The sequence below is a fragment of the Pecten maximus genome, chromosome 2, assembly GCF_902652985.1.
Source record: "Pecten maximus chromosome 2, xPecMax1.1, whole genome shotgun sequence".
Classification (NCBI taxonomy): Eukaryota; Metazoa; Mollusca; class Bivalvia; order Pectinida; family Pectinidae; genus Pecten; species Pecten maximus.
The window spans coordinates 43,106,613-43,132,668 of NC_047016.1; the positions used below are offsets into that span (position 1 = coordinate 43,106,613).

At 36.1% G+C, this 26,056-nt stretch overlaps 1 protein-coding gene across 4 annotated transcripts; it reads left to right on the forward strand.

Annotated features, from left to right (window-relative positions):
* On the forward strand, window positions 1-25,383 carry LOC117322172 (coiled-coil domain-containing protein 13-like). Of its 4 annotated transcripts, XR_004531477.1 has the most exons (20): window positions 8-69; window positions 175-316; window positions 2,077-2,284; window positions 2,645-2,719; window positions 4,152-4,248; window positions 5,578-5,720; window positions 8,530-8,604; window positions 9,236-9,355; window positions 10,028-10,132; window positions 15,477-15,635; window positions 15,944-16,020; window positions 16,568-16,667; window positions 17,434-17,640; window positions 18,752-18,906; window positions 19,272-19,403; window positions 19,578-19,703; window positions 19,907-20,040; window positions 21,562-21,721; window positions 21,923-25,179; window positions 25,240-25,383. XR_004531477.1 is itself a non-coding variant. In XM_033876945.1 (19 exons), the coding sequence occupies exons 3-19, from the start codon at window positions 2,114-2,116 to the stop codon at window positions 22,086-22,088; spliced, it is 2,202 nt and encodes a 733-aa protein (XP_033732836.1). In that variant the 5' UTR covers window positions 8-69; window positions 175-316; window positions 2,077-2,113; the 3' UTR covers window positions 22,089-25,383. The 4 variants fall into 4 exon arrangements, 3 of the variants coding, with proteins under 3 accessions (XP_033732838.1, XP_033732836.1, XP_033732837.1); XM_033876945.1 differs by having other exon boundaries at window positions 21,923-25,383; XM_033876947.1 differs by lacking the exon at window positions 175-316 and having other exon boundaries at window positions 1-69; window positions 21,923-25,383.
* Window positions 25,384-26,056: the final 673 nt, after the last annotated feature.

Sequence of the window (26,056 nt, forward strand, 5' to 3'; positions counted from 1 at the left end):
AGCGATTCGGTGACAAAGATGATGGTATGTTGCTAACCCAAACCTTTGGTTTGACAAAGATTTTACAAGGTAAATGTTGATGTTATTTTCCTGTTGTTCATTTTTCAATACGATAATTTTTCAAACTTTTCATGATGATGTGATGACAATCCACGATTCCATGATTATCTGCAGGTTGGAATGTGTGCCAGCAGGGTTTACTTAGTCCGCGTTTTGCATCGTCTCGTTTGCAAGGATCATAGGATGTACTAGAACTGTAATTACCCTCTGATATCAGATAACAAAATCATCTGCACCCAGCAACATAAGCGTGAAGGTAAGTGGGAATAAATCATGGAGTTAGTTAAAGCTATAATTTAAAGAAAATATAAAATTATTATAATTTCTCATTCACAGAATTGTGTATGATTTTTACTGTGACTGCAAACATGATATTGAATAACATAACCTAATTTTAAACAAAGTAGACAACATGATTGTTAAACAGCTGATGAATAGTTGTTTACATCTGTAATTTATTAATTATAACGTGGCACGGATGTTCCCCTTTGTGCCTATAGCTTATTTCTAGCAAGATATCGCTGGCTGATATTGTTTTATTACAAGATGAAACCATTATCACAGTGACTACTGTACAGTAAACATATGTATATATATTATATAGCTATTGAAAATGTAAAAAGGCGTTACGAAATTAATCCCGTTTTTCAAAGACCTCACCTTCCCTGGGAGCCAGTAAGCTAGGTTTACCATCTGTTTAGTATAGGAAACTACGAGGAGATATGATATAGAGGCCAACACAATTATGAACAATTACTGTGGTAGATGTAGTCAACAGTCTACTTCTGTGATAACCGAAATAGCAAGGGGAACCATAGAAAACTGTACAAAAAGTTTAAAACCTTTGTTAACAAAGGGCAATGCTTTTAAAAATAGAATTGCAGATATGGAACTCGCTACCTTCAACAATGTCTGAGTCACCAAGTGTAAACTAATTTTTATAAGTCAAGTGTTAACAAACACTAGGCCAACCATCTAAAGTAGTTTTAATCTCCTGTGTTAAAAGTGTAAATGTTTTGTTGTATATTAACTTAACTATATAAATAATGTAAATGACTTATCTGTGCAACCGTGAAGTCACAATAACAAATGACTATATCATAATCAAACTTGCCTGAATATTGATGAACTTACTTGTTACTTTGTTAAATTTAACCTGAGAGTTCAGGCTTAAGCACATGCAGTGGAAGGAATTTTTCAAATTTTGTTCAAATTAATTACCTTGACCTACTTTAGGATCACATGGATTTCATTTCAACAAATTTTATTATACAAGATGTTATAGTACAAAGGGATTTGACAACAGGCTTTGCCTATATCAGTCTTCTCCCACATAAATGACATTTTGATAAAGTAATATTGATAGAATTTTCTTGACAAATTGAACAGTAGAACTATATAATTAGGGTTATTTGTAACACTTGCACATACACTCATACACTCATCATTGTAATAATTTAAGTAGTCATTCATAGTTTAATGGAATAATTTATAGTTAAAAAGTATCAAAACTAAAAAGTTCAGGAAATATTTTTATTTATATACATTATATATAGAAAATACATAATTATACAAGACTTTGTAAAGCAAAAGCGCTTCACCTACCTGACAGTGAGAAAGAAGAGTATTTTATTGAATAATTATAATGATATACATACATATCAATGAAATATTATATAATTAATTGATTCAAAGAGAAATAAAAGAGAATTAAAACCTTCTCGAATTAGTTATAAATCTTTCTACATTACTTAATACAAATTTATTAAGATCAAGTGAAGGATCACATGGATCAATGAGTAAAAATGATTAAATAGTTACTTCTGAATATCAAAATACCAGGCCAATGCTATTTGACTTGTACAAATTACTGAAAAGAAAGAGCATTAATTCAGAGTTAAAGTCTTCATTTCATAAGTTGCAAAACAGGCATTCTTATAGATTATGACCAACCTAGCTGTTACCAGGTTGGTGAAATTTTTAGTTGACTAATGAAAGTTTGTTTTCATAATACAGACATCCATGTGAACAGCTCACTATATCAGGAAGAACTATGGAGGATACAGGAAGTGAAACACTGAAACAGCAGTTTCAGCTATTACAGGAACAGCAACAGAAAAAGTTACAGCGAAGGAAACAGCGACAGGATCAAAAGGAAAAATCCTCCGTCCAAAAGCCTGCAGCAGCACCAACATTTGGTGTTGAAGACCAGTTAGATTTAAAGGTTAAATTACAGTTCCTATAAGGAAATATAACCATAATTTTTAATAAACATGTTGTTGACCAAATTCATAACTTAGATGATTTACTCCATAGTTGCATAGCCCTGAACACAGAAACTACTGTAAATTTTAGTGTTTTTTTCTTGATAAACCAAAAATATTTGTTCCCTTTATATAAAAAGTTTCTAGATGCTATTTAACTAACATAACTTGCATGCTTCAGAAACAAACTGTAATCATTTTTTTTCAAATATCATAATTACTGGTAAATGATTGTATATATAACTGTATTATGTAATTGTATAGATCATACATAAAGTAAATTATGAATTATTAGGCAAATTTCTGTAAACTATTTGTAGCTTGCCGATCCTGTGCCCAAAGGAAGTAGTTATCTATCTGAGGAGCTTGTCGAACATTTAAACCAGCAAATAAGAGTAAGTACATGTGTACCGATATTTAGATCTCATCAATTACTATGATGGATACATAAGATGTATATACTGAACATCCATCTAGAAACACTGTATAAATCCCTGGTCTGAATATTACATCATTGAAAGGCCTGTCAAAAATTGACGGGAGTATCATGATGTGGCGTTGTTCCTCCGTTTGGAACTTTGTATATCCGGAGATCTCCTCCTACATTTATTGACCAATCTCTTTGAAAATTTCCCTCAAAGGAATTTTGATTTGACTTTCTTTGCAAAAGTAATTGCCCCTTGTATATTTTGGTATTGGAACTTTTGTCCAGAGATCTCCTACATATTTCAGCCGATTCCTTTGAAACATGGTAGGCTTTAAAACCATGATATATATATATATTTGCTCCCTTAGAGCCATTTTGATTCAATTATTTTTGCAAAAGTTATTCTTTGTTTATTTCAGTCTTAGTTTTTTGCCCTGCGATACCAAATTAAAAAAAATTATTTCTTTGAAACTTGGTATGCTTTATAATCATGATATCAAGTTGTGTTTAATGAGTTGGAGGCTACATTTAAATTAGTAACACCTGATTACTGGTTTTTCTCATACTCTTAAACAAAATAACATTGACTTTGTAAAGAAACTAAAGGTGAGGGCTATAGCATGCCACCTTAAATCACTCATAAAAATCTTATATTGATACAAGATAGTATATAACGCTGAATATGACATTCGACGAGTGTATATTGTTTCGCTAAGCGGTTTTGTCTTATTTTTCCACAACCATGGAAACGGGTTGAGGCTGGGGACTAAAGGATTTTTTTTTTCCATCTGTCTAATGCCAAAGTTTGTCAGCACTCTAGTGGATTCATTCCTTGAGGGATTTTAATTAAACTCCACCAGTGATAAATGACCATAATATCTCGGAGAAGTTCGAGTTTCAGAGCTTTTGGATCAAGGTCAAGGACACTGTTACTATTTTTAGTATGCTTGTTTTAAGTTAAAGTTTGTCTTCAAACCTTTTTTTAAATAACCATTAGATATATACATTTCTCTCACATTGTTGTCTTTGTGTCTTTGTGAATGAGAATGATAAGCTGTCAGAAATATGCTCCAGGGTAGTGAAGATTCTCTTAATAAATTGTATTTAAACCTGATGTGACTTGCTCAGTAATCCCATATGATTAATAAAACATTTTTTAAAGCATTTTTTGTCATGGACATTAATATTGACATTTAATGAGTATCATGTTGAAATAAATGCAAGACCAGTTATCCTCCCTGATTAAATTAATAATTGCATACTTTTGATGGAGTTTTACGTACAGATACTTTTCTGGTGACCAGGTTTGATGGAATTGAAGTTATGGGTATTTTTCTTGATTTCTGTCTATTATACAAAATAAACTGATTTAATGCATGCATAATCTGCTATCTTTTTAGGAATTGAAAGACGAGAATGGTCGTGTCTACAAACTCCTTAGTGAAAAAGATTTTGAATTACGAGGCATGAAAAAAAAGAGAGAGGAAGACAAAGCAGGTTTGTTATTTGAAGTCATCTTTGATGAATATGATAAAAGGAATTATGAAAGTCATATACAAATTTAAAACAGCATATTTCTTTTAAAGTACAAATGTGTTGGAAAGATTTTTTCTCAAACTTGATTAGGCTCCTATCAGACTTCAGCTGTGCCCATTAGATTTTGAGTCTGATTAATAGAAAAAAATGGCCAAAAGGTATCCATCTTGGATTTTGACGAAACAAAATTGCGAACACACAGCCATGTTGGATTTTGATTAAGTTTGTTACTACTGTTTCTTGAGAAGGGCTGGGTACTAAGAGGGTATTTCTCAAGCTTGATGTATGGGTTCCACTTGTTCCCTAGTTGTTCCTGTTAAATTTGATCGGGAAAACAAAATGGCCAACAATCAGCCATCTTGGATTTTGACAGTTGAAGATCATTACGGCTCTTTCTCAAACTTGATGTGTATGTTACTTTCACATGGTCCATATTTTTTGCCTGTTCAGTTTTGAGTCAACTCGGGAAAACAAGCAGCCATTTTGTATTTGACAGTTGAGGATTGTTTATTGCTATTTCTGGAGAAATACTGGAATAATATTTCTCAAACTTTATGTGTATGGTCCTGTTAGTTCCCACTATTAGTTAAACATCGCTCACAAATTTCTTAATGTTATTTCTCAGATCTTCATATGTTTGTTGCTCTTTTTGTCAAAATAAGTAAAAGGAGAAAAGAGAAAAGTAGAGATCATGACATAGCCTAGATAAGATCATGCAATGTTTGGCGACAAGATTCCACTTTTTTAGTTATTACTGAATCAATTTAATATTCAACAGAATTGCACTAGATTCAAGATGATCTTTTTTTCACCTTACAAGTTGTGGCATTAAAACACAAAATATATCTAAAGAAAATTGGCTTTAAAATATTTCTTTGTACCCTGATAGTTCACAGGGATAATAAATTAATGATACATTATGGCAACTGGTTCAATGGATGACTTTTACAGGGAATTGGTGAAATGGATTACTGTAATAAGGCAACTGGTTTAATGGATAAGTTAATTTCACATGGAACTAGTTTAATTGGTATGTTTCAGTGGCAACTGCTGAACAATTACATATAACCCAGCTACAACTAAACAACGTGAAAAATAATGACACTAAAGGTTATTCCTATCAATATGAAAATTATTTTAACACATAGTCCTATGAGATTAGAGTGTATACAGTATTTAGGCAGTTTAATTTATATACATAAAGTCACAGGGTATTGATGTCATCATGATTTTCTTGTTTCCCATAATGGCTCTCAATATGATATTAATGGAATGCATTTATGTGTCTAGGAGCTACTGGTGTAACCAATGAGACGGCTGCTACAAAAATTGTGGAATTGTCTAAAAAAGTACGAGAACTTACTTCAGAGATGGAAGTAGAAAGGACAAAAAGTAAACAGCTGGCCAGGAAGTGTATGGACCTTAATAATCAGGTAACTGGTGAGGATGGTGTTCACAGGGATCGCGTATATACAGTATGTATGTTATAGAATATCAACCAGGAAGTTGGTGCAGAGCATTAAAGATTAGTCGATTCCGGAATTATTGATGTAGATCTGATACTGATGTAAGGGGAGGTAATTTATCATGCATCCAATTCCATATACAGAATTCTATAAACTTTTATATAATTCTATTCTTGGATACAGGTTATTATAAGACTCTTTCATATGTGTATATGTAGGATAGGGATATTCCACCCGAGGGGTCACAAAATGTGGTGAAACCCGAGGCTTGCCGAGGGTTTTACCACATTTAGTGATCCCGAGGGTGGAATATCCCTATCCTACATACACACATAATGAAAGAGTCTTTTTCTCTCATATCATTACCGAATTTCTGGCGAAAGTGTCCCTCAGCCATCCATTTTCTTCAATTTTTTAATTTCTTTATTTGACGTTTTTACTAAATATACTTGTGATATTCTGAAAGATCATACCCTATTTTAGCAAACTATGTTTGAACACAAATTTCATTCATTTTGTGGTTAAGTGATGAGCGAATGAACAATTCGCCGATAAAAATTACCGTAACTTGATAGACTTTTACGTGGCCGTGATCAAATTGTCAACATCCGAGAAAAAGAAGTTCTATCAACAATACTGAAAGCCAACGCTGAAATGAGTTTTCCAACTTCACATATAATTTGATTTGCACCTCGACATATTTAATCATTTCACAGAACACACTGTACTTTTAAATGTCAAGTCAATTTTTTTTTTTATAAAATACTACGTCACTGCATGACGTCACGACTGTCATTGGAATTCCATTCATAGTTCAAGGATATTGAGAGTGATGTCGATCTCGATCGCCATGACGCGACGATGTTTCGTGGCTGGTAATTTCAAATTCACTGTGATTTTGGCAACTTCGTGTGTGAACCAGCGAACAGTGACTCTATACGAGTATTCAATCTTTTCTGTGACATAGGATTATATGTGTTTAACCGGTTGTCTTGATGGAATGACGAAGGTAGGTCAGTCGATAGGCTAACGATGATCATATTGAAAGGCTAGGATGGCAGTTAGTTTTCATGGTTACTCTACACAAATATAGACTCTGAGTTATAATTAAAATAAATATTTTTATATGAACATCGAGGGGTGTCATTTTTACCGAATGTTCGTTCATTTAAGAGCCAATTCCCAACTTCCAAATACACAGGTTACTGAGTAGGCCTAACAGTTACTGACAGTACAGTACTGTAGAGTAAACAAATTCCAGGGCCCCCTGCTGACGCAAACGGAACCATTTCATAGGTTGTGACGTTTGACATTTTCTTTTATATATTTTTTTTATGTATGGCTTTTATTTTACTTCCTGTCATTGCCAGGTGATTGTGTGTGTTTACATGTTTTTAATGACAAATGACAAATCTGTCGGGTAGGCAAGTCTGTATTGTACTGTAACTGTTACAACAGGCCTGTAGGCGTAGTCTAACTGTTTGTTACAGTAACGGAGTTATATGTTCGCTTAGATGAAAAGTCTAATCGTTTAACCGTGTAGCCCTATTGATTTACTGCTGATATGATATATATTTATCTAAGAATGTATGTATTTTTATAGTTAAGTCCAACGTTTCAAAACCGACACCGACGAAAAGTACTGTCGGATGTGAACACAAACGACGTTGTGAGAGTTGTCCCCCCTTGAACGCAGATTAATCCGCGCGCGTGAAATGCTATGTAAGATAGATTTATCTTACATAGCTATCTTACATGGGCAAACTCTATCCAACATGGCGAGATATGAGAGAAAATGGTTTTCCGTTTTGCATGGGATGGGCATTTATTAATCTGTTCTGCATTAACAACTAAGTTTGCTGTATGTCTGTGCTCTAGTAACTTCATTCCATGAAGGATTTTCATCAAACTTCACACCCTAATTAACGACTATAATATCTCCGGACAAGTTTCAGTTTCAGGGTTGTTAGGTCAAGTTCCCTGTTACTATTTTTAGAAGAGCATTGTCAGCGCTCTAGAACCTTAATTCCTCGAAGGATTTTAATCTAACTTCAGACACTTGTAAAAGATGATAATCTTGAACGAATTTGAGTTTCAAGGTTATAAGATCAAGGTCACCATTTTTTTTTTAATCCCAGTTTCATTTTCTAAATTCATCTGTCATATTAATAGCATTACAATATTTTGTATCATTACCCAGGTACATTAAGATCCGTTTCAAGCTAATTGTACTCCTTCGCTTTTTTCCAAATTAACACGAAATGGCACCATCTTTATAAATCATACCAATGTAATAGCTAGCAGGGACCAGTAGAGGACATTCATACTATGTATACTTTTTTCTGTCTGTAAAAATATTAACCCTTAAAAATCAGTAAAAAATTCTGAAAATATATGTATTGACGAAATAGTCAATTACCAAATTGATTTTGAGGAGTTGCCTCAAGATAATGGGCATGAGACCACTTTATGTGTAACTGATTACTTTATTCCTGAAGGAACTGTGATACTTAAGGTTAAGTAAATTTTGGTTATATTACTTTTTCCATAAGTTTGATTACAAATTCAAGTTTCCTGTGATAATTATGTTCTTTTGAAATAATCTGTACATAAATACCGGTAATATAAATTTGGCTACCAGAAAAGTGACTCGAGATTATTTTATTCTCATAAATAAAAACAGGGGAGATAAGTCAAATAAAATCTACACAGAATTAAAGAAGATTAAATGGAAATGAATATTATTTTCTTCATTAATTTTGCTCTTATTTCTCAGATTTCCAGTATTCCACAAGAAGCAAGGTCCATGATAGGATCAGCCGTCAGCCTGAGAACACAGTTAGAAGAAAAGGTTTTGTAATCAAAAACAAACAATTTCAGTATATGTAATTAGTAATATAAATAATTTCTTATTTTAAATATGACATTTTATGAAACAAGTTTTTAAATTTTTGTACTCCTTAGCAAGCAAAAAATAAACTTTGAAACAAGTTTCATTAAATTTCACATGAATTAAAAACAAATCAAAGACATGTAGTTAATCAGATTTCTCATAAAACACACATTATGGAATTGCACCTGCATGTATTTGTGCTGCAAGGTTTCAGTTTTACTGCAAGTAATGAAATGTTCTAAGTGTACATTACATATGTGAACTAGGATGCTGATATTTAGTATGAGGCCAGTACGGTATCTTGACAGCTGTTAATTAAGAATGGACAGGAACTGCCATTTATACTTACCCCCGGTATGTAATTCACATTTTTTGGAAACCAGGGTTACATGAAATTTTAATTAGCTATGATATAGACAATTTATCAAATTTGAAGCATTAGTATGGAATATCAGCCAAATTCCAAACCTTACCAGGATCTGGATTAGCCAGGTTTAAAGACTTGACAAGAAAAATGCAGGGACTCAATATCAAATTTCAAAGGCTTTAAGTGTTTCAGTGTAATATTAATGATTTGATTTACTTTCAGTCTGAGGATCAAGTTGACGTGAAAGCAATCCAAGATAAATTAAAACAGACGGAATCCAAAATGGCAGAATATCGCAACCAGTGCTCGTCTTTAAAACAGGAATTAAAAATAGCGCATAAAGTATGTATGTTTATTTGATAATTGAATATTTTGTATATACTCATCAAAATTTCACAGGAGTATTATGGTATGGCATTGCCTGTCCATCTAGCACAAACTTTTATTTGTTTGTCTGGAGATCTACTCCTACATTTTTCAAATGATCTCTCTGACTATTGCTAGGCTTTATAATAGTCATTATATGTAAATGTGTTTCCCTTAGCAGCATTATTTTGATTCAGCAGTTTTTGCAAGAGTTATTGTTGTTTGTTTATTTCAGTATTTTAATCTTGTTGATCTTGTTTGTTGATTCTCTCTGTCAGATTTCACCACATTTCTTTCTACTTTTGTACAGCTTGCCATGACTTGAAGTTGTAATATATCTGTGACATTTTGACAAGAAAATTAATGTTTCATTTCTATTTTTGTATTTATTTCAATACAACAATGCATTTCTCCTTGGCATTGGATGGGCATATATTATTCTGCCCAGTGTAATTTGAATGAAATTGAAAGCTTGAAAATTCAAGAAAAATCAAAGATAATCTTTACGTGTTTGGTAAGCCACTGCCAGATAGATATTTTTAAGTAGATACATTCATGATTGTAAATAAAAAATATCAAAAGATTGACACATCCCTGGCATAGATTGATGAAACATTTGTAATTTTTACATCTTTGATTATTGTGTAGGTGCTGAGTCAGGAGGTTGGTGACAATGTAAATGTACAAAGTCTCCTAAACAGCAACAGCTCCTGGAGAGGAAGGTCACAACAGATCCTGGCTCTACAGGGCAAGGTAGGTACATATACAGAACATACCGTATCACGGTCCTCACATACAGACCGTACAGTTTACTGGTCCTCACATACAGACCGTACAGTATAACGGTCCTCACATACAGAACATACCGTATCACGGTCCTCACATACAGACCGTACAGTATCACGGTCCTCACATACATATCATACAGAACATACCGTATCACGGTCCTCACATACAGAACATACAGTATCACGGTCCTCACATACATATCATACAGAACATACTGTATCACGGTCCTCACATACATATCATACAGAACATACCGTATCACGGTCCTCACATACAGAACATACCGTATCACAGTCCTCACATACAGAACATACAGTAAAACGGTCCTCACATACATATCATACAGACCGTACAGTAACACGGTCCTCACATACATATCATACAGACCGTACAGTATCACGGTCCTCACATACAGAACATACAGTATCACGGTCCTCACATACATATCATACAGTATCACGGTCCTCACATACAGAACATACCGTATCACGGTCCTCACATACAGACCGTACAGTAAAACGGTCCTCACATACAGAACATACCGTATCACGGTCCTCACATACAGAACATACCGTATCACGGTCCTCACATACAGATCATACAGACCGTACAGTATCACGGTCCTCACATACAGAACATACCGTATCACGGTCCTCACATACAGATCATACAGTAACACGGTCCTCACATACAGAACATACCGTATCACGGTCCTCACATACAGAACATACAGTATAACGGTCCTCACATACAGAACATACCGTATCACGGTCCTCACATACAGACCGTACAGTATAACGGTCCTCACATACAGAACATACCGTATCACGGTCCTCACATACAGAACATACAGTATAACGGTCCTCACATACAGAACATACCGTATCACGGTCCTCACATACAGAACATACAGTATAACGGTCCTCACATACAGAACATACCGTATCACGGTCCTCACATACAGAACATACAGTATCACGGTCCTCACATACAGACCGTACAGTATAACGGTCCTCACATACAGACCTCACAGTAACACGGTCCTCACATACAGAACATACAGTATCACGGTCCTCACATACAGACTGTACAGTATAACGGTCCTCACATACACACCGTACAGTATAACGGTCCTCACATACAGACCGTACAGTATAACAGTCCTCACATACAGAACATACCGTATAACGGTCCTCACATACAGAACATACAGTATCACGGTCCTCACATACAGAACATACCGTATCACGGTCCTCACATACAGAACATACAGTAACACGGTCCTCACATACAGACCGTACAGTATAACGGTCCTCACATACAGACCGTACAGTATAACGGTCCTCACATACAGAACATACAGTAACACGGTCCTCACATACAGACCATACAGTAACACGGTCCTCACATACAGAACATACAGTAAAACGGTCCTCACATACAGACTGTACAGTATAACTGTCCTCACATACAGACCGTACAGTATAACGGTCCTCACATACAGAACATACAGTATAACGGTCCTCACATACAGAACATACAGTAACACGGTCCTCACATACAGAACATACAGTAACACGGTCCTCACATACAGAACATACAGTAACACGGTCCTCACATACAGAACATACAGTATAACGGTCCTCACATACAGACCGTACAGTATCACGGTCCTCACATACAGAACATACAGTATAATTACCCTCACATACAGAACATACAGTATAACGGTCCTCACATACAGAACATACAGTATCACGGTCCTCACATACAGAACATACAGTATAATTACCCTCACATACAGAACATACAGTATAACGGTCCTCACATACAGAACATACAGTATAATTACCCTCACATACAGAACATACAGTATAACGGTCCTCACATACAGAACATACAGTATCACGGTCCTCACATACAGAACATACCGTATCACGGTCCTCACATACAGACTGTACAGTATAACGGTCCTCACATACAGACCATACAGTAACACGGTCCTCACATACAGAACATACCGTATCACGGTCCTCACATACAGACCGTACAGTAACACGGTCCTCACATACAGACCGTACAGTATAACGGTCCTCACATACAGAACATACCGTATCACGGTCCTCACATACAGAACATACAGTAAAACGGTCCTCACATACAGAACATACCGTATAACGGTCCTCACATACAGAACATACAGTAAAACGGTCCTCACATACAGAACATACAGTATAACGGTCCTCACATACAGAACATACAGTATAACGGTCCTCACATACAGAACATACCGTATCACGGTCCTCACATACAGAACATACAGTATAACGGTCCTCACATACAGAACATACAGTAACACGGTCCTCACATACAGAACATACAGTATAACGGTCCTCACATACAGAACATACAGTATAACGGTCCTCACATACAGACCGTACAGTATAACGGTCCTCACATACAGACCGTACAGTATAACGGTCCTCACATACAGACCATACAGTAACACAGTCCTCACGTACAGACCGTACAGTATAACGGTCCTCACATACAGACCGTACAGTATAACGGTCCTCACATACAGAACATACAGTATAACGGTCCTCACATACAGACCGTACAATATAACGGTCCTCACATACAGACCGTACAGTATAACGGTCCTCACATACAGACTGTACAGTAACACGGTCCTCACATACAGAACATACAGTATAACGGTCCTCACATACAGACAGTACAGTATAACGGTCCTCACATACAGACCGTACAGTATAACGGTCCTCACATACAGACCGTACAGTAACACGGTCCTCACATACAGAACATACAGTATAACGGTCCTCACATACAGACCGTACAGTATCACGGTCCTCACATACAGACCGTACAGTAACACGGTCCTCACATACAGACCGTACAGTATCACGGTCCTCACATACAGACCGTACAGTATAACAGTCCTCACATACAGACCGTACAGTATAACGGTCTTCACATACAGAACGTACAGTATAACGGTCCTCACATACAGACCGTACAGTAACACGGTCCTCACATACAGAACATACAGTATAACGGTCCTCACATACAGACCGTACAGTATCACGGTCCTCACATACAGACCGTACAGTAACACGGTCCTCACATACAGAACATACAGTATAACGGTCCTCACATACAGACCGTACAGTATAACGGTCCTCACATACAGACCGTACAGTATAACAGTCCTCACATACAGACCGTACAGTAACACGGTCCTCACATACAGAACATACAGTATAACGGTCCTCACATACAGACCGTACAGTATAACGGTCCTCACATACAGACCGTACAGTATCACGGTCCTCACATACAGACCGTACAGTAACACGGTCCTCACATACAGAACATACAGTATAACGGTCCTCACATACAGACCGTACAGTATAACGGTCCTCACATACAGACCGTACAGTATAACAGTCCTCACATACAGACCGTACAGTGTAACGGTCCTCACATACAGACCGTACAGTAACACGGTCCTCACATACAGACCGTACAGTATCACGGTCCTCACATACAGACCGTACAGTATAACAGTCCTCACATACAGACCGTACAGTATAACGGTCCTCACATACAGAACATACAGTATAACGGTCCTCACATACAGACCGTACAGTAAAACGATCCTCACATACAGAACATACAGTATCACGGTCCTCACATACAGACCGTACAGTAAAACGGTCCTCACATACAGAACATACAGTATCACGGTCCTCACATACAGACCGTACAGTATAACGGTCCTCACATACAGAACATACAGTATAACGGCCTCACATACAGAACATACAGTATCACGGTCCTCACATACAGACCGTACAGTATAACGGTCCTCACATACAGAACATACAGTATAACGGCCTCACATACAGACCGTACAGTATAACGGTCCTCACATACAGACCGTACAGTATAACGGTCCTCACATACAGACCGTACAGTATAACGGTCCTCACATACAGACCGTACAGTATAACAGTCCTCACATACATACTGTACAGTATAACGGTCCTCACATACAGACCTTACAGTATAACAGTCCTCACATACAGACCGTACGGTTAACTGTCCTCACATACAGACCTTACAGTATCACGGTCCTCACATACAGACCGTACAGTATAACGGTCCTCACATACAGACCGTACAGTATAACGGTCCTCACATACAGACCGTACAGTATAACAGTCCTCACATACAGACCGTACAGTATAACGGTCCTCACATACAGACCGTACAGTATAACGGTCCTCACATACAGACCGTACAGTATAACGGTCCTCACATACAGACCGTACAGTATAACGGTTCTCACATACAGACAGTACAGTATAATTACCCTCACATACAGACCATACAGTATAACGGTCCTCACATACAGACCGTACAGTATAACGGTCCTCACATACAGACCGTACAGTATAACGGTCCTCACATACAGACCTTACAGTATAACGGTCCTCACATACAGACCGTACAGTAACACGGTCCTCACATACAGACCGTACAGTATAACGGTCCTCACATACAGACCGTACAGTAACACGGTCCTCACATACAGACCGTACAGTATAACGGTCCTCACATACAGACCGTACAGTATAACGGTCCTCACATACAGACCGTACAGTATAACGGTTCTCACATACAGACAGTACAGTATAATGACCCTCACATACAGACCGTACAGTATAACGGTCCTCACATACAGACCGTACAGTATAACGGTCCTCACATACAGACCGTACAGTATAACGGTCCTCACATACAGACCTTACAGTATAACGGTCCTCACATACAGACCGTACAGTAACACGGTCCTCACATACAGACCGTACAGTATAACGGTCCTCACATACAGACCGTACAGTAACACGGTCCTCACATACAGACCGTACAGTATAACGGTCCTCACATACAGAACGTACAGTATAACTGTCCTCACATACAGACCGTACAGTATAACAGTCCTCACATACAGACCGTACAGTATAGCGGTCCTCACATACAGACCGTACAGTATAACGGTCCTCACATACAGACCGTACAGTATAACGGTCCTCAAATCAAAAGTTCACCAAATATTGCCACATACAGACCTTACGGTATCACTGTCCTCACATTTTGCTTCAGTTGTGTTAGTTACCATGTCGTTTATTTTTGCTGCTATATCTCATCTGCCATATAAAACTGCCATTGGCATTGCTTATTTATCTTTGATATGTCTTTATTTTCCATTACATGACAGATGGAAGACCTTCGCTCACAACTAGCTAGTAAGACCAAGCCTGAAGGAGACTTGGAGAAGGAGATGATGGGAAACAATTCATCACGACGACGCACTGCAGATGACCGACACAGAGAACAGCTACGGAAGCTGGAGAAAGAGAGGAAGGAGTCACAAGAGGTTGGAAGGAACAGCTGACTGATTCTTAGTCAGATAATTTAGAATTTCTTTTGAAGATAAAATAACTATTTTTGATATCTGTTAAGTACTACCTAAAACATTTGTCAAGGTAGCATTTCTCCATGATGATATAAAGATAACCTGTAACCTTTGACCTTAGCATTAGTTGTAAGTGTAACATATAAACTTTGACCTTAGCATTAGCTGCAAGTGTAACAGGTAACCTTTGACCTTATCATTAGCTGTAAGTGTAACATTTGACCTTCATATTGTATGTAAGTGTAGCTGTGTAATATTTGTCCTTACAGAGACAGGTCAATGAGCTAAAGGCTTTAGAGGAAGACCATGAGGCTTTAAAGAAAAAACTAGATGCTTCTAAGACAAGGTATGTACCAGTGTGTACCCTCTTTGATGTCACCAGTGTGTACCCTCTTTGATGTCACCAGTGTGTACCCTTTCTAATTACCAGTGTGTACCCTTTCTAATTACCAGTATATATATCCTTGTTAATTACCAGTGTGTACCCTTTCTAATTACCAGTGTGTACCCTTTCTAACTACCAGTGTGTACCCTTTCTAATTACCAGTGTGTACCCTTTCTAATTACCAGTGTGTACCCTTTCTAACTACCAGTGTGTACCCTTTCTAATTACCAGTGTGTACCCTTTCTAACTACCAGTGTGTACCCTTTCTAATTACCAGTGTGTACCCTTTCTAACTACCAGTGTGTACCCTTTCTAATTACCAGTGTGTACCCTTTCTAACTACCAGTGTGTACCCTTTCTAATTACCAGTGTGTACCCTTTCTAACTACCAGTGTGTACCCTTTCTAATTACCAGTGTGTACCCTTTCTAACTACCAGTGTGTACCCTTTCTAATTACCAGTATATATATCCTTGTTAATTACCAGTATACATTTATATCCTTTTCAGGAACAAGGTTTTAGCTAACGAGATTAAGTCAATCAAGGCACAGATGCAGACTTGTATACAGAAAGGTCAACATGATGATGAATTAATTGAGGCTCTCATGGTAAGTACAGAAACTCTCTACGTATTGTATTGCTAAATATGTTACCTACTTGGTGATATATGTCAGTACTGTCTTGTAGTAATCACGTGGACTTTCACTCATTACTGTATGCCATAATTCATTTGTATATCATTACACATCAATCTTTAGTTGATTCTGGTCATCAATTGTAAAAGTTATGCCCATTTTGGTTTCCCTGACAGACTGTATCTTATCACTATGGCTTATGCTTGATGATGAAGATATTATGTGATTACACTAATAAAGAAATGTTTGTTATCAAGTCGATTGATAAAACAATAAAGATCTATAAAATGTAAAAGAAATCTTGATGATTATATCCAATTAGAGGGAATATTGTTTTTGCTCGGTTTCTTCTTATAATTTTTTTTTATTTATTCCACTTTTTTTCCTCCAACAAGGTTTCCATTATGTTTCTCAAAAACTGTAGAGCGAAACTCAATGAAAGTTAATTTACTTGATTGTCCGTGTATACGACTTGTGGTCTTTTTATTGGTCATCTGACCGGTCAGTGGGCCTGGGGCTTCTGATTGGTCAATTATATGACAAAGTATATGACACTACAAACATTGTTGTGATATCAACCCTTAATTTACAACTGCGGGGGTCGTTTGGGGGCCATATGTAACATTGCCTGTTACAGTCAATACTCATATCTTTACTGCATACAGTATATGTAACATAATGTTATGGCCTTTCTACTTAAATAAATGATATATTAATATATTTCAACTTGTTTGTTCAGCGTCAGCAGACAAAGCTACAAAAGATGTTGGAGGAATCAGGTATCAACCAGACGGCAAACAATCAACAAGCAGAGGCCCAACTCAAACACATGTCTATGAAAGCCCAACAGGACAGTAACATTGTACATCAACTCAAGGCCATAGTCACGGAGAAGGAGTCCAAAGTTCATCAACTTGAAGACGAGATCAGGCAGCTCAAACTCAATGTAAGTGCCTGACAGTCTACTAATGTAGCACCATTTAACTGAGAATTTCTCATTCTTCACTTCTGTTTTATTCGAAGAAATGTTCTGTCTACTGTTTAGTTTTAGTCTAAGAAGTGTTCTGTTTACTGTTTAGTTTTAGTCTAAGAAGTGTTCTGTCTACTGTTCAGTTTTAGTCAGAGAAACGTTCTGTTTACTGTTTAGTTTTAGTCAGAGAAGTTTTCTGTCTACTGTTTAGTTTAAGTCTAAGAAATGTTCTGTCTACTGTTTAGTTTTAGTCTAAGAAGTGTTCTGTCTACTGTTTAGTTTTAGTCTAAGAAGTGTTCTGTCTACTGTTTAGTTTTAGTCTAAGAAGTGTTCTGTCTACTGTTTAGTTTTAGTCAGAGAAGTGTTCTGTCTACTGTTTAGTTTTAGTCTGAGAAATGTTCTGTTTACTGTTTAGTTTTAGTCTAAAAATTGTTCTGTCTACTGTTTAGCTTTAGTCTAAGAAGTGTTCTGTCTACTGTTTAGTTTTAGTCAGAGAAGTGTTCTGTCTACTGTTTAGTTTTAGTCTAAGAAATGTTCTGTCTACTGTTTAGTTTTAGTCAGAGAAGTGTTCTGTCTACTGTTTAGTTTTAGTCTAAGAAATGTTCTGTTTACTGTTTAGTTTTAGTCTAAAAAGTGTTCTGTCTACTGTTTAGTTTTAGTCTAAAAAGTGTTCTGTCTACTGTTTAGTTTTAGTCAGAGAAGTGTTCTGTCTACTGTTTAGTTTTAGTCTGAGAAATGTGCTGTCTGCTGTTTAGTTTTAGTCTGAGAAATGCTCAGATTGCTGTTCAGTTTTAGTCTGAGAAGTACTCAATCTTCTGTTCAGTTTAAGTCAGGAAACATTCACTTCCTTGCTATCATGGACAGTTCAATATCTTCTTGTTGATTCAATGTGAAAATGATTAAATCTCATTTTTATGCCTACATTGTCAGTAGTGTTCTTAAGATCAGCTTGCAATTGATTTTGCTTTTATTTTCTTTTGATCTTTATGTTAAATTTTTCATAGTTCCTAAAATTGTTTTGCCTGTCTGACAGATACAAATTCACATATAAGCTTATATTTTGTTGTTATCAATTTGATGCAACTAGCATATGCAAAAAGCTCAAGAAGAGGGTGTCAGTCAATTGTTTCATCATGTGGAGAACCGCCCTCCTTCATCTATACCCAGCAGCCGTCCGATGACCAGCGACAACAACATAGAACTCGACTTCACAGTATCCTCAGTTACTCCAACACAGTCAAGGTGTGTGTCATTGTTTAATGAAACTATTTATATTTGTATATATAAAAAATGTTATATCCTGATCTGTTGTAACAGTGGCTGTTCACTCAAGATAAGGCCCGGAATGTGTAAACTTCAGTACAGACTAATCTGACCCCTGAAAAATGTGATATCCTATCATACTTGACAAACAATTGTACTATAGAAACAAAAAAAATCATGCTTGATTGATTGACCTGAGTACGCATACAGCTGCTAGAGGTAAAACAATTTCCATCTATGGTGACCTTTGACCCCTCATGTACCCGACACCTTGTTTCATAGAAGCGACTGGGGCATTCCTTTCAGACATTGTCTAACTAGTTTGTTAAATGTCTTTGATACAGATTAAGTGAGAGACCCCCATCTGGTATGAAGGACCGCCCTCTGTCATCTGCTATGGATAGACCACCAACATCTAACAGTACTTTAGACAGTTCCAGGGTGCCATCGCGGAAGTCAGCTCGAACACCTACAAAGTATGTTGTATCTCACAGGTGGCAAATTTGTACATTAGATACGTTGAATTGAAGATTTTCAAAACTTCAGGATCTTGCTTTTTGTGACATGTTTCCAATTTTCAGACTTTGTTGTGAATTTTTGTTTTACAGAAATTATAAAACCCATAATAATATTTTGTTTGTTTTCCTCAGTAACCATGCCGACCGCCAGGCAATTGCAGATTTGACCTATCAATGCCAAGAATACCACACAGTGATGCAAGCCTCGGAAGTGGAAAGAGATCGCTTGTCAGAACTGGTCAAAGTCGTACAGAATAGGTAAAATCGCCCCAATAACACTCTTAATACCTTAACGATGATACTAACTCGATCCTGAGGCTACTTCCTTCCTTTTCCCAGACCAATTGTTGGAGGGATTATGCCCCTTGATTAAAATGCCTAACATATAGTCTTTTGCAATTTTCTGTATAAGGATTTAAACAAAACTTAATGACTAATATTTGTTATTTTTACAATTTTAGAATGAATGAACAGACAGAGAAATTGACAGACCTACAAAATGAACTTGTACAACAGAGACGAAGAAATGCTCTTCTTGAGAAACAGATCGGCAAAAATAAAGTGGAACAGCAGAATCTCATCAATAAATCAAGTAGTAAGTTATTGGAAAATGATATTGATCAAGGTCATGGTTGCTAAAGGTCCAATAACCATAGATGAAATGTGATAATTTGTAAACCTCTTTGAGACCGCTATATTGCTATATTTACATTTGCTCCGTATTTCCCCATTGACACAATGCTAAGAGGCAGTTGCCACCATACGCCTATAACACCCAGTGCCTCAGGCTATAACACCCAGTGGGTCATGTGACATTAAAAAAAAGGCGGGATTTTTTTGTGTTGGTTTAGTTTTTTTCAATGTTGACAAAAATGGTAAGACAATGTAAATATAAGTATTATTGAACAGTGGTTTTAATGTTGTTATAGTCGATATGGCAGCAAGATGTATGGTGTATAACGGGTTCCCATGCCATTTGCCCACCATACATCTTGCTGCCATATCGACTATAACAACATTAAAAGCAGTGTTCATTGCTTAAATGATATACTGCAGTACTTATTATCCTCTAATACATACGTAACCAAATGATGACAAGGACAGGATGTCCTTACTCTACCAGCTTTAATTAATGACCCAGTTGTCCTCAAACTTTTTACACTTACTCACAATCATCATATTTTGACTAAATTCGTGTTGCTATCACCGGGGGTAAAAATTGGGTCACTGTTACTATAGATAGATTTTGTCGACATCCTCACTCTACCGACTTTATTGATGATCCAATTTCCCTGAAACTTCTTTCACTTACTCACGACTATCATCTGCTGTACGACTTTGTGTTTCAGCCACATTGAGTAAAAATGAGGTCACTGTTACTATGAATAGATTTTTGATTATCTTGACTAACTTTTCCATAGTCCTGGAACTTGATACGCTAATTAACTCACAACCAGCATCTTTTGGGCAAATTTGGGGTTCAATCTCCTCACAGGGGTCAAAATTGAAGTCACTGGTAACTGCTAATCTGTTACTATAAATAGATGTTCGAAGTCCTAGCTTTACCAACTTCATTAATTATATCTGATTATCCTAAAAACTCATACACATAGTAACAACTATGATCTCGAATGAATTCTCCTGTGATCCAAATTGAAGTCATTCTGAACACTGTTCTGAAATAAAGGGTTTTCCTTCTTGTACGCTTCAATTCTGTACATTTTTGAGTATAAATTGCTTATCATGGGGTACTGGGTAATGTAGTAAATTGGCCACATCATCGGGTCGAGATGGGAGCTGATCAGTAAATATCTGACCGTCTGCTATTATATCGATGTAGCAAATTGGCTACATTGTGAGGCCAATTAAGATGGGAGCTGATCAGTAACTATCTGGCTGCCTACCGTTATATTGATGTAGCAAATTGGCTACATCGTGAGGTCAAGATAAGAGCTGATCAGCGAGTATCTAGCTGGGTAATATTATATCAATGTAGCAAATTGTCTAGTCAGGATAATATATTAACATGTCACACTATAGATTGGAGAGGAAGCCCTGTGCCTTCAGCCAATCAGTACTGTTTGTGTTAAACTCATCTTGTTACTTTGTCTTCAAGGTGCTGTCCCCCGAGCAAGGAAGCAGACATCCGGCCGTGCCAGTAGTCAGTCATTGATGTCTGCCAATCCCTTATCCACGAGCATGCTGGGAAAGGATATGATGGGTATGATGGAGGAAGAGGATATTGATACGATGAATGTAGAGGAGATCAGGACAAAGTAAGATGTCATCTCATTTCTCAGAATTAAATTTTGTTTGTCGTCCCAATATAATGTGTATACTTGACTGTAATTCTAACTGTATGACAAATAAATGGCAGAACATGCCAGTCACGTGATAAATTAGCAGAATGAAACTGAAACTTATTTTAAGTACAATGATTGATAAATCAGATAACCCAGTAATGTTTTGTTCTGCAGTTTGGAGATCCAGCGAGATGAAAACGAGGCTCTAAAGACCGCCCTGCAGAGTACGCTAAAGGCAAAGGAGGAGGACCTCCAGACTTACTATAATATAATGGAGGAGACCAAGAAAGTCTTCCTTCAGGCCCTCAGGCAATATAAACAGAATGTTGTTGGCACATGACCCAAGGTCACAGAGGGTGGAGTTCAAAGGTCACAGTGCAAAGTAGTTGCTAGGTATTTCCTGTGAGAAAATTTCATGACATACCGTTTCTTGCTTCATCTGGTTTCTTTCACTGAAGAAATTTCTGATATGTCTCTAAAACCATAGTGCAGAATTCAAAGAAAATTTTACACAAGTTTTTATGACTACAAGGCAGAGTGCAAGCAAGCTTTTGTGTTTCGTTTGGAAACCAAATGGAGCCATCTGATTGGTTGAAATTTAAGTATTTTGATTGTCCTATTTCATTCAAAATTGGTATGAAGGTGTATTATTATGACACTTTGAATATTAGTTTTGATTTGATATGTAGGTGCAATTTGACATTACAGACAATTGTGTGTTTTTTTGTAAACTTTGGTGATTGAACAAAATGGCCCCTATGGAATTAAGCTATAATCATATTATTGGTCAAAATTTAATTATGGTTGTATTTCATTCAAATCTGTTACTGTATTTGGGAGTATTTTAACACTGCACAGGGCCACAAACAATTTTTGTTTGTTTGTTGCTTGAACAAAAGTGGTTTCTGATTTTTTTGAAAATGAAATTTTGGTTTGTTGGTATCTTTGACATTTTAAACAGTAATGCAATTTCCTTTTGCTAACAGAATAACATTGCTGCTGTGGAGTGGCTTGAGGGGGTAATTATTAAGATAATGTGAGATATTAAAATTTTCTAGTATGGTATGTACATGTAGGTGTATTTTGACACTACAGACACTGGTGTGATTTCATTTAGTACCATTGCGACTGCATTGTAGGGACATTGGGACGTAGTTACCATCCATATTGTAGGGACATTGGGACATAAGTTACCATCCATATTGTAGGGATATTGGGACATAAGTTACCATCCATGTTGTAGGGACATTGGGACATAAGTTACTATCCATATTGTAGGGACATTGGGACATAAGTTACCATCCATATTGTAGGGATATTGGGACATAAGTTACCATCCATGTTGTAGGGACATTGGGACATAAGTTACCATCCATGTTGTAGGGACATTGGGACATAAGTTATCCATATTGTAGGGACATTGGGACATAAGTTACCATCCATGTTGTAGGGACATTGGGACATTAGTTACCGTCTGTATTGTAGGGACATTGGGACATTAGTTACCGTCCATGTTGTAGGGACATTGGGACATTAGTTACCGTCTGTATTGTAGGGACATTGGGACATTAGTTACCGTCTGTATTGTAGGGACATTGGGACATTAGTTACCGTCCATATTGTAGGGACATTGGGACATATGTTACTATCCATATTGTAGGGACATTGGGACATTAGTTACCGTCCGTATTGTAGGGACATTGGGACAAAAGTTACCATCCATGTTGCAATTAATACTTGTTATAATGTTGTTGTTGTTTTTTTTCTTTCTTTATTTTGATATTAATAATTCTTTAAATTTGTAAATATCCATCATGGCCAGATATGTGAATTTTCTGACAAAAAGTTTACAGATCTCTTTTTTTTTTTTTTTTTGAATGTCATGTAAATTAATTTTTTTTCTGACCGAGAAATTTAGTTTGGATGAGACTAATGAGAGCAGGGTCATGGTTAGCATAATTGATTTGCCATTACCAATATGTTATAGGAATAACTGTAAGTTGTTCTACAAAATCACAAGCATGTCTGGTAATGTCACAAATTATGTCGTAAATAATTGCTAGATTTCAGAAATTCTTCATTAAAACATAGATAATGCACATGCTCTATATTGAAGGAAATGTTACAGTAATTTTATAAATTTAGCGTGTGAGAAACGAAAAACAAATTGTGTATTTGGAATTTATTCTGTAAAATTGCCTACATTGGTACAAAATGTGTTTGTCAATCATTAATGATCAGAAAAAATTCCTCCTGTTCTGGTTTTAATTTATTCTGTAAGTTTGACATTCCTGTTGGTTGTCAGTAGTTTGACATTCCTGTTGGTTGACAGTAGTTTGACATTCCTGTTGGTTGACAGTATATGATGTAAATGATGTAACATTCATGACTATATTGTATTGAATTCAGGGAAGTTATCTAAAATTTCTGGACTTGTAATTTGAAATGAAAATCAAATCTAATGAAATCACAAGTCTCTCTATATCTGTGATTTGTTACATAGTTAAGGCTATATGCTACCTAGCACATAATAGATGTGATGTATGTGTTTGAGTTACGGCTATATGCTACCTAACACATATAAATAGATGTGCTGCTGCGATGTGTTGGAGTTAAGGCTATATGCTACCTAACACATAATAAATTGTGATGTATGTGTTTGAGTAAGGCTATATGATACCTAACACATTTTACCTGTGATGTGTTGGAGTTAAGGCTATATGCTACCTATATAACATTATATATGTGTGATGTAAATTTGAGTTAAGGTTATGTGATACCTAACACATTATACCGGGTACCTGTGATGTGTTGGAGTTAAGGCTATATGCTACCTAACATTATATATGTGTGATGTAAGTTTGAGTTAAGGTTATGTGATACCTAACACATTATACCTGTGATGTGTTGGAGTTAAGGCTATATGCTACCTAACATTATATATGTGTGATGTATGTTTGAGTTAAGGGTGTATGCTACAGCTACATAGCACTTTATATGTGTGATGTGTAAGTTTGAGTTAAGGTTATATGATACCCACCACATTATATCTGAGATGTGTTTTTGAGTTAAGGGTGTATGCTACCTAACACACCATAGATGTGATGTGATGTGTTAGAGTTAAGTTATTCTTATATAATGTAGAAGTCTTCAAGTTATATTTATATATCACAATAAGGTAGCATATAGTCTTAAGTGGAATTAATATTGAATGAATGAAGATTGGTTTCTTCCCAGTATATTCTTAAAATGATGTGAAACTGAACATTCCACATGAAATGACAGAACAGTTTTTACCACTACACAATGTGATTAGAATATTCTATGTTTTATGATTTAATATTATGTAACCGGTAATCATTATAAACAAGATACCTCTATGATTTGATGCATAAAAACTTAAGGATATTTGATTGACACCTTGTACAGAGGTATAACGGGTGACGAAAATGCGCAATAATGACGCAGTATTAGAGAAAATGGTAAAAAAGTGAGTTTATATTAAACTTATTTAGGGAATGTGATTTAAATTTGAGGGAACATTATATGAAAGTTAGTGCCACATATTATGTTAATTTGATTACAACTTATCTCTAAATTATGACTTAATATGTGTTATAAACCTCTATAGCCAACTTGTCTGTCTTTTGTCTGATAATTCACAACATTCCTTGTCTGACCTTGTGCATCATGACTTTAGTAAAGAAAGTGGCTTTTTAAGTCCTATAATTGTTGTGTCATGAGACAAGACCCCATTTAAAATACATGCTCAACAATCAAACATGAATATTAATGAATAATTCATCAAAGTAAAAATTATGTTCCCATTTGAAATTCCATACGTCCTTTTCATATGAAATTTTGTTTGCTATGAACTTAAGTATATGTAAGTTTAAAACTCATTTCATAAAACTTTTATTACGGGAAAATCACAAAAATACCCTAAAATCAATTAAAATTTTTCGATTTTTTGGAATTTTTATATGCATATAAGCGGGAGTCGGTGTTTTAGTCGATGTAAATACACGGGATTAAAATACAAAGATAAAGAAGAAGAAAATCGGGACCTGAGAATTTTATGCAAATAAGCGGGTTATTCAAATAACCGATATGCAAATAAGTGGGCTCCTCTGTATACGAATAAATATAAAAAAGTTATAACCAAATTGCTTACCATGAGATATATTATACATGATATAGTATTCATGCTTTCTCCAAACTTCTCTTTAAGTTGGAATTTAGACTTAATTTCGTTTTCAAAATTTTGTTCATATAGTGTATACTGTAAATCACTTATATTTCGGGTGG

What these genes read in the sequence shown, in the direction of transcription:
- LOC117322172 (XM_033876947.1), top strand. Translation starts at nt 2,114, where the DNA reads ATGGAGGATACAGGAAGTGAAACACTGAAACAGCAGTTTCAGCTATTA. An exon ending in GTTACTCCAACACAGTCAAG is followed by an intron (nt 18,907 to 19,271) that starts GTGTGTGTCATT and finishes TCTTTGATACAG; the next exon opens with ATTAAGTGAGAGACCCCCAT. An exon ending in GTCAAAGTCGTACAGAATAG is followed by an intron (nt 19,704 to 19,906) that starts GTAAAATCGCCC and finishes TTACAATTTTAG; the next exon opens with AATGAATGAACAGACAGAGA.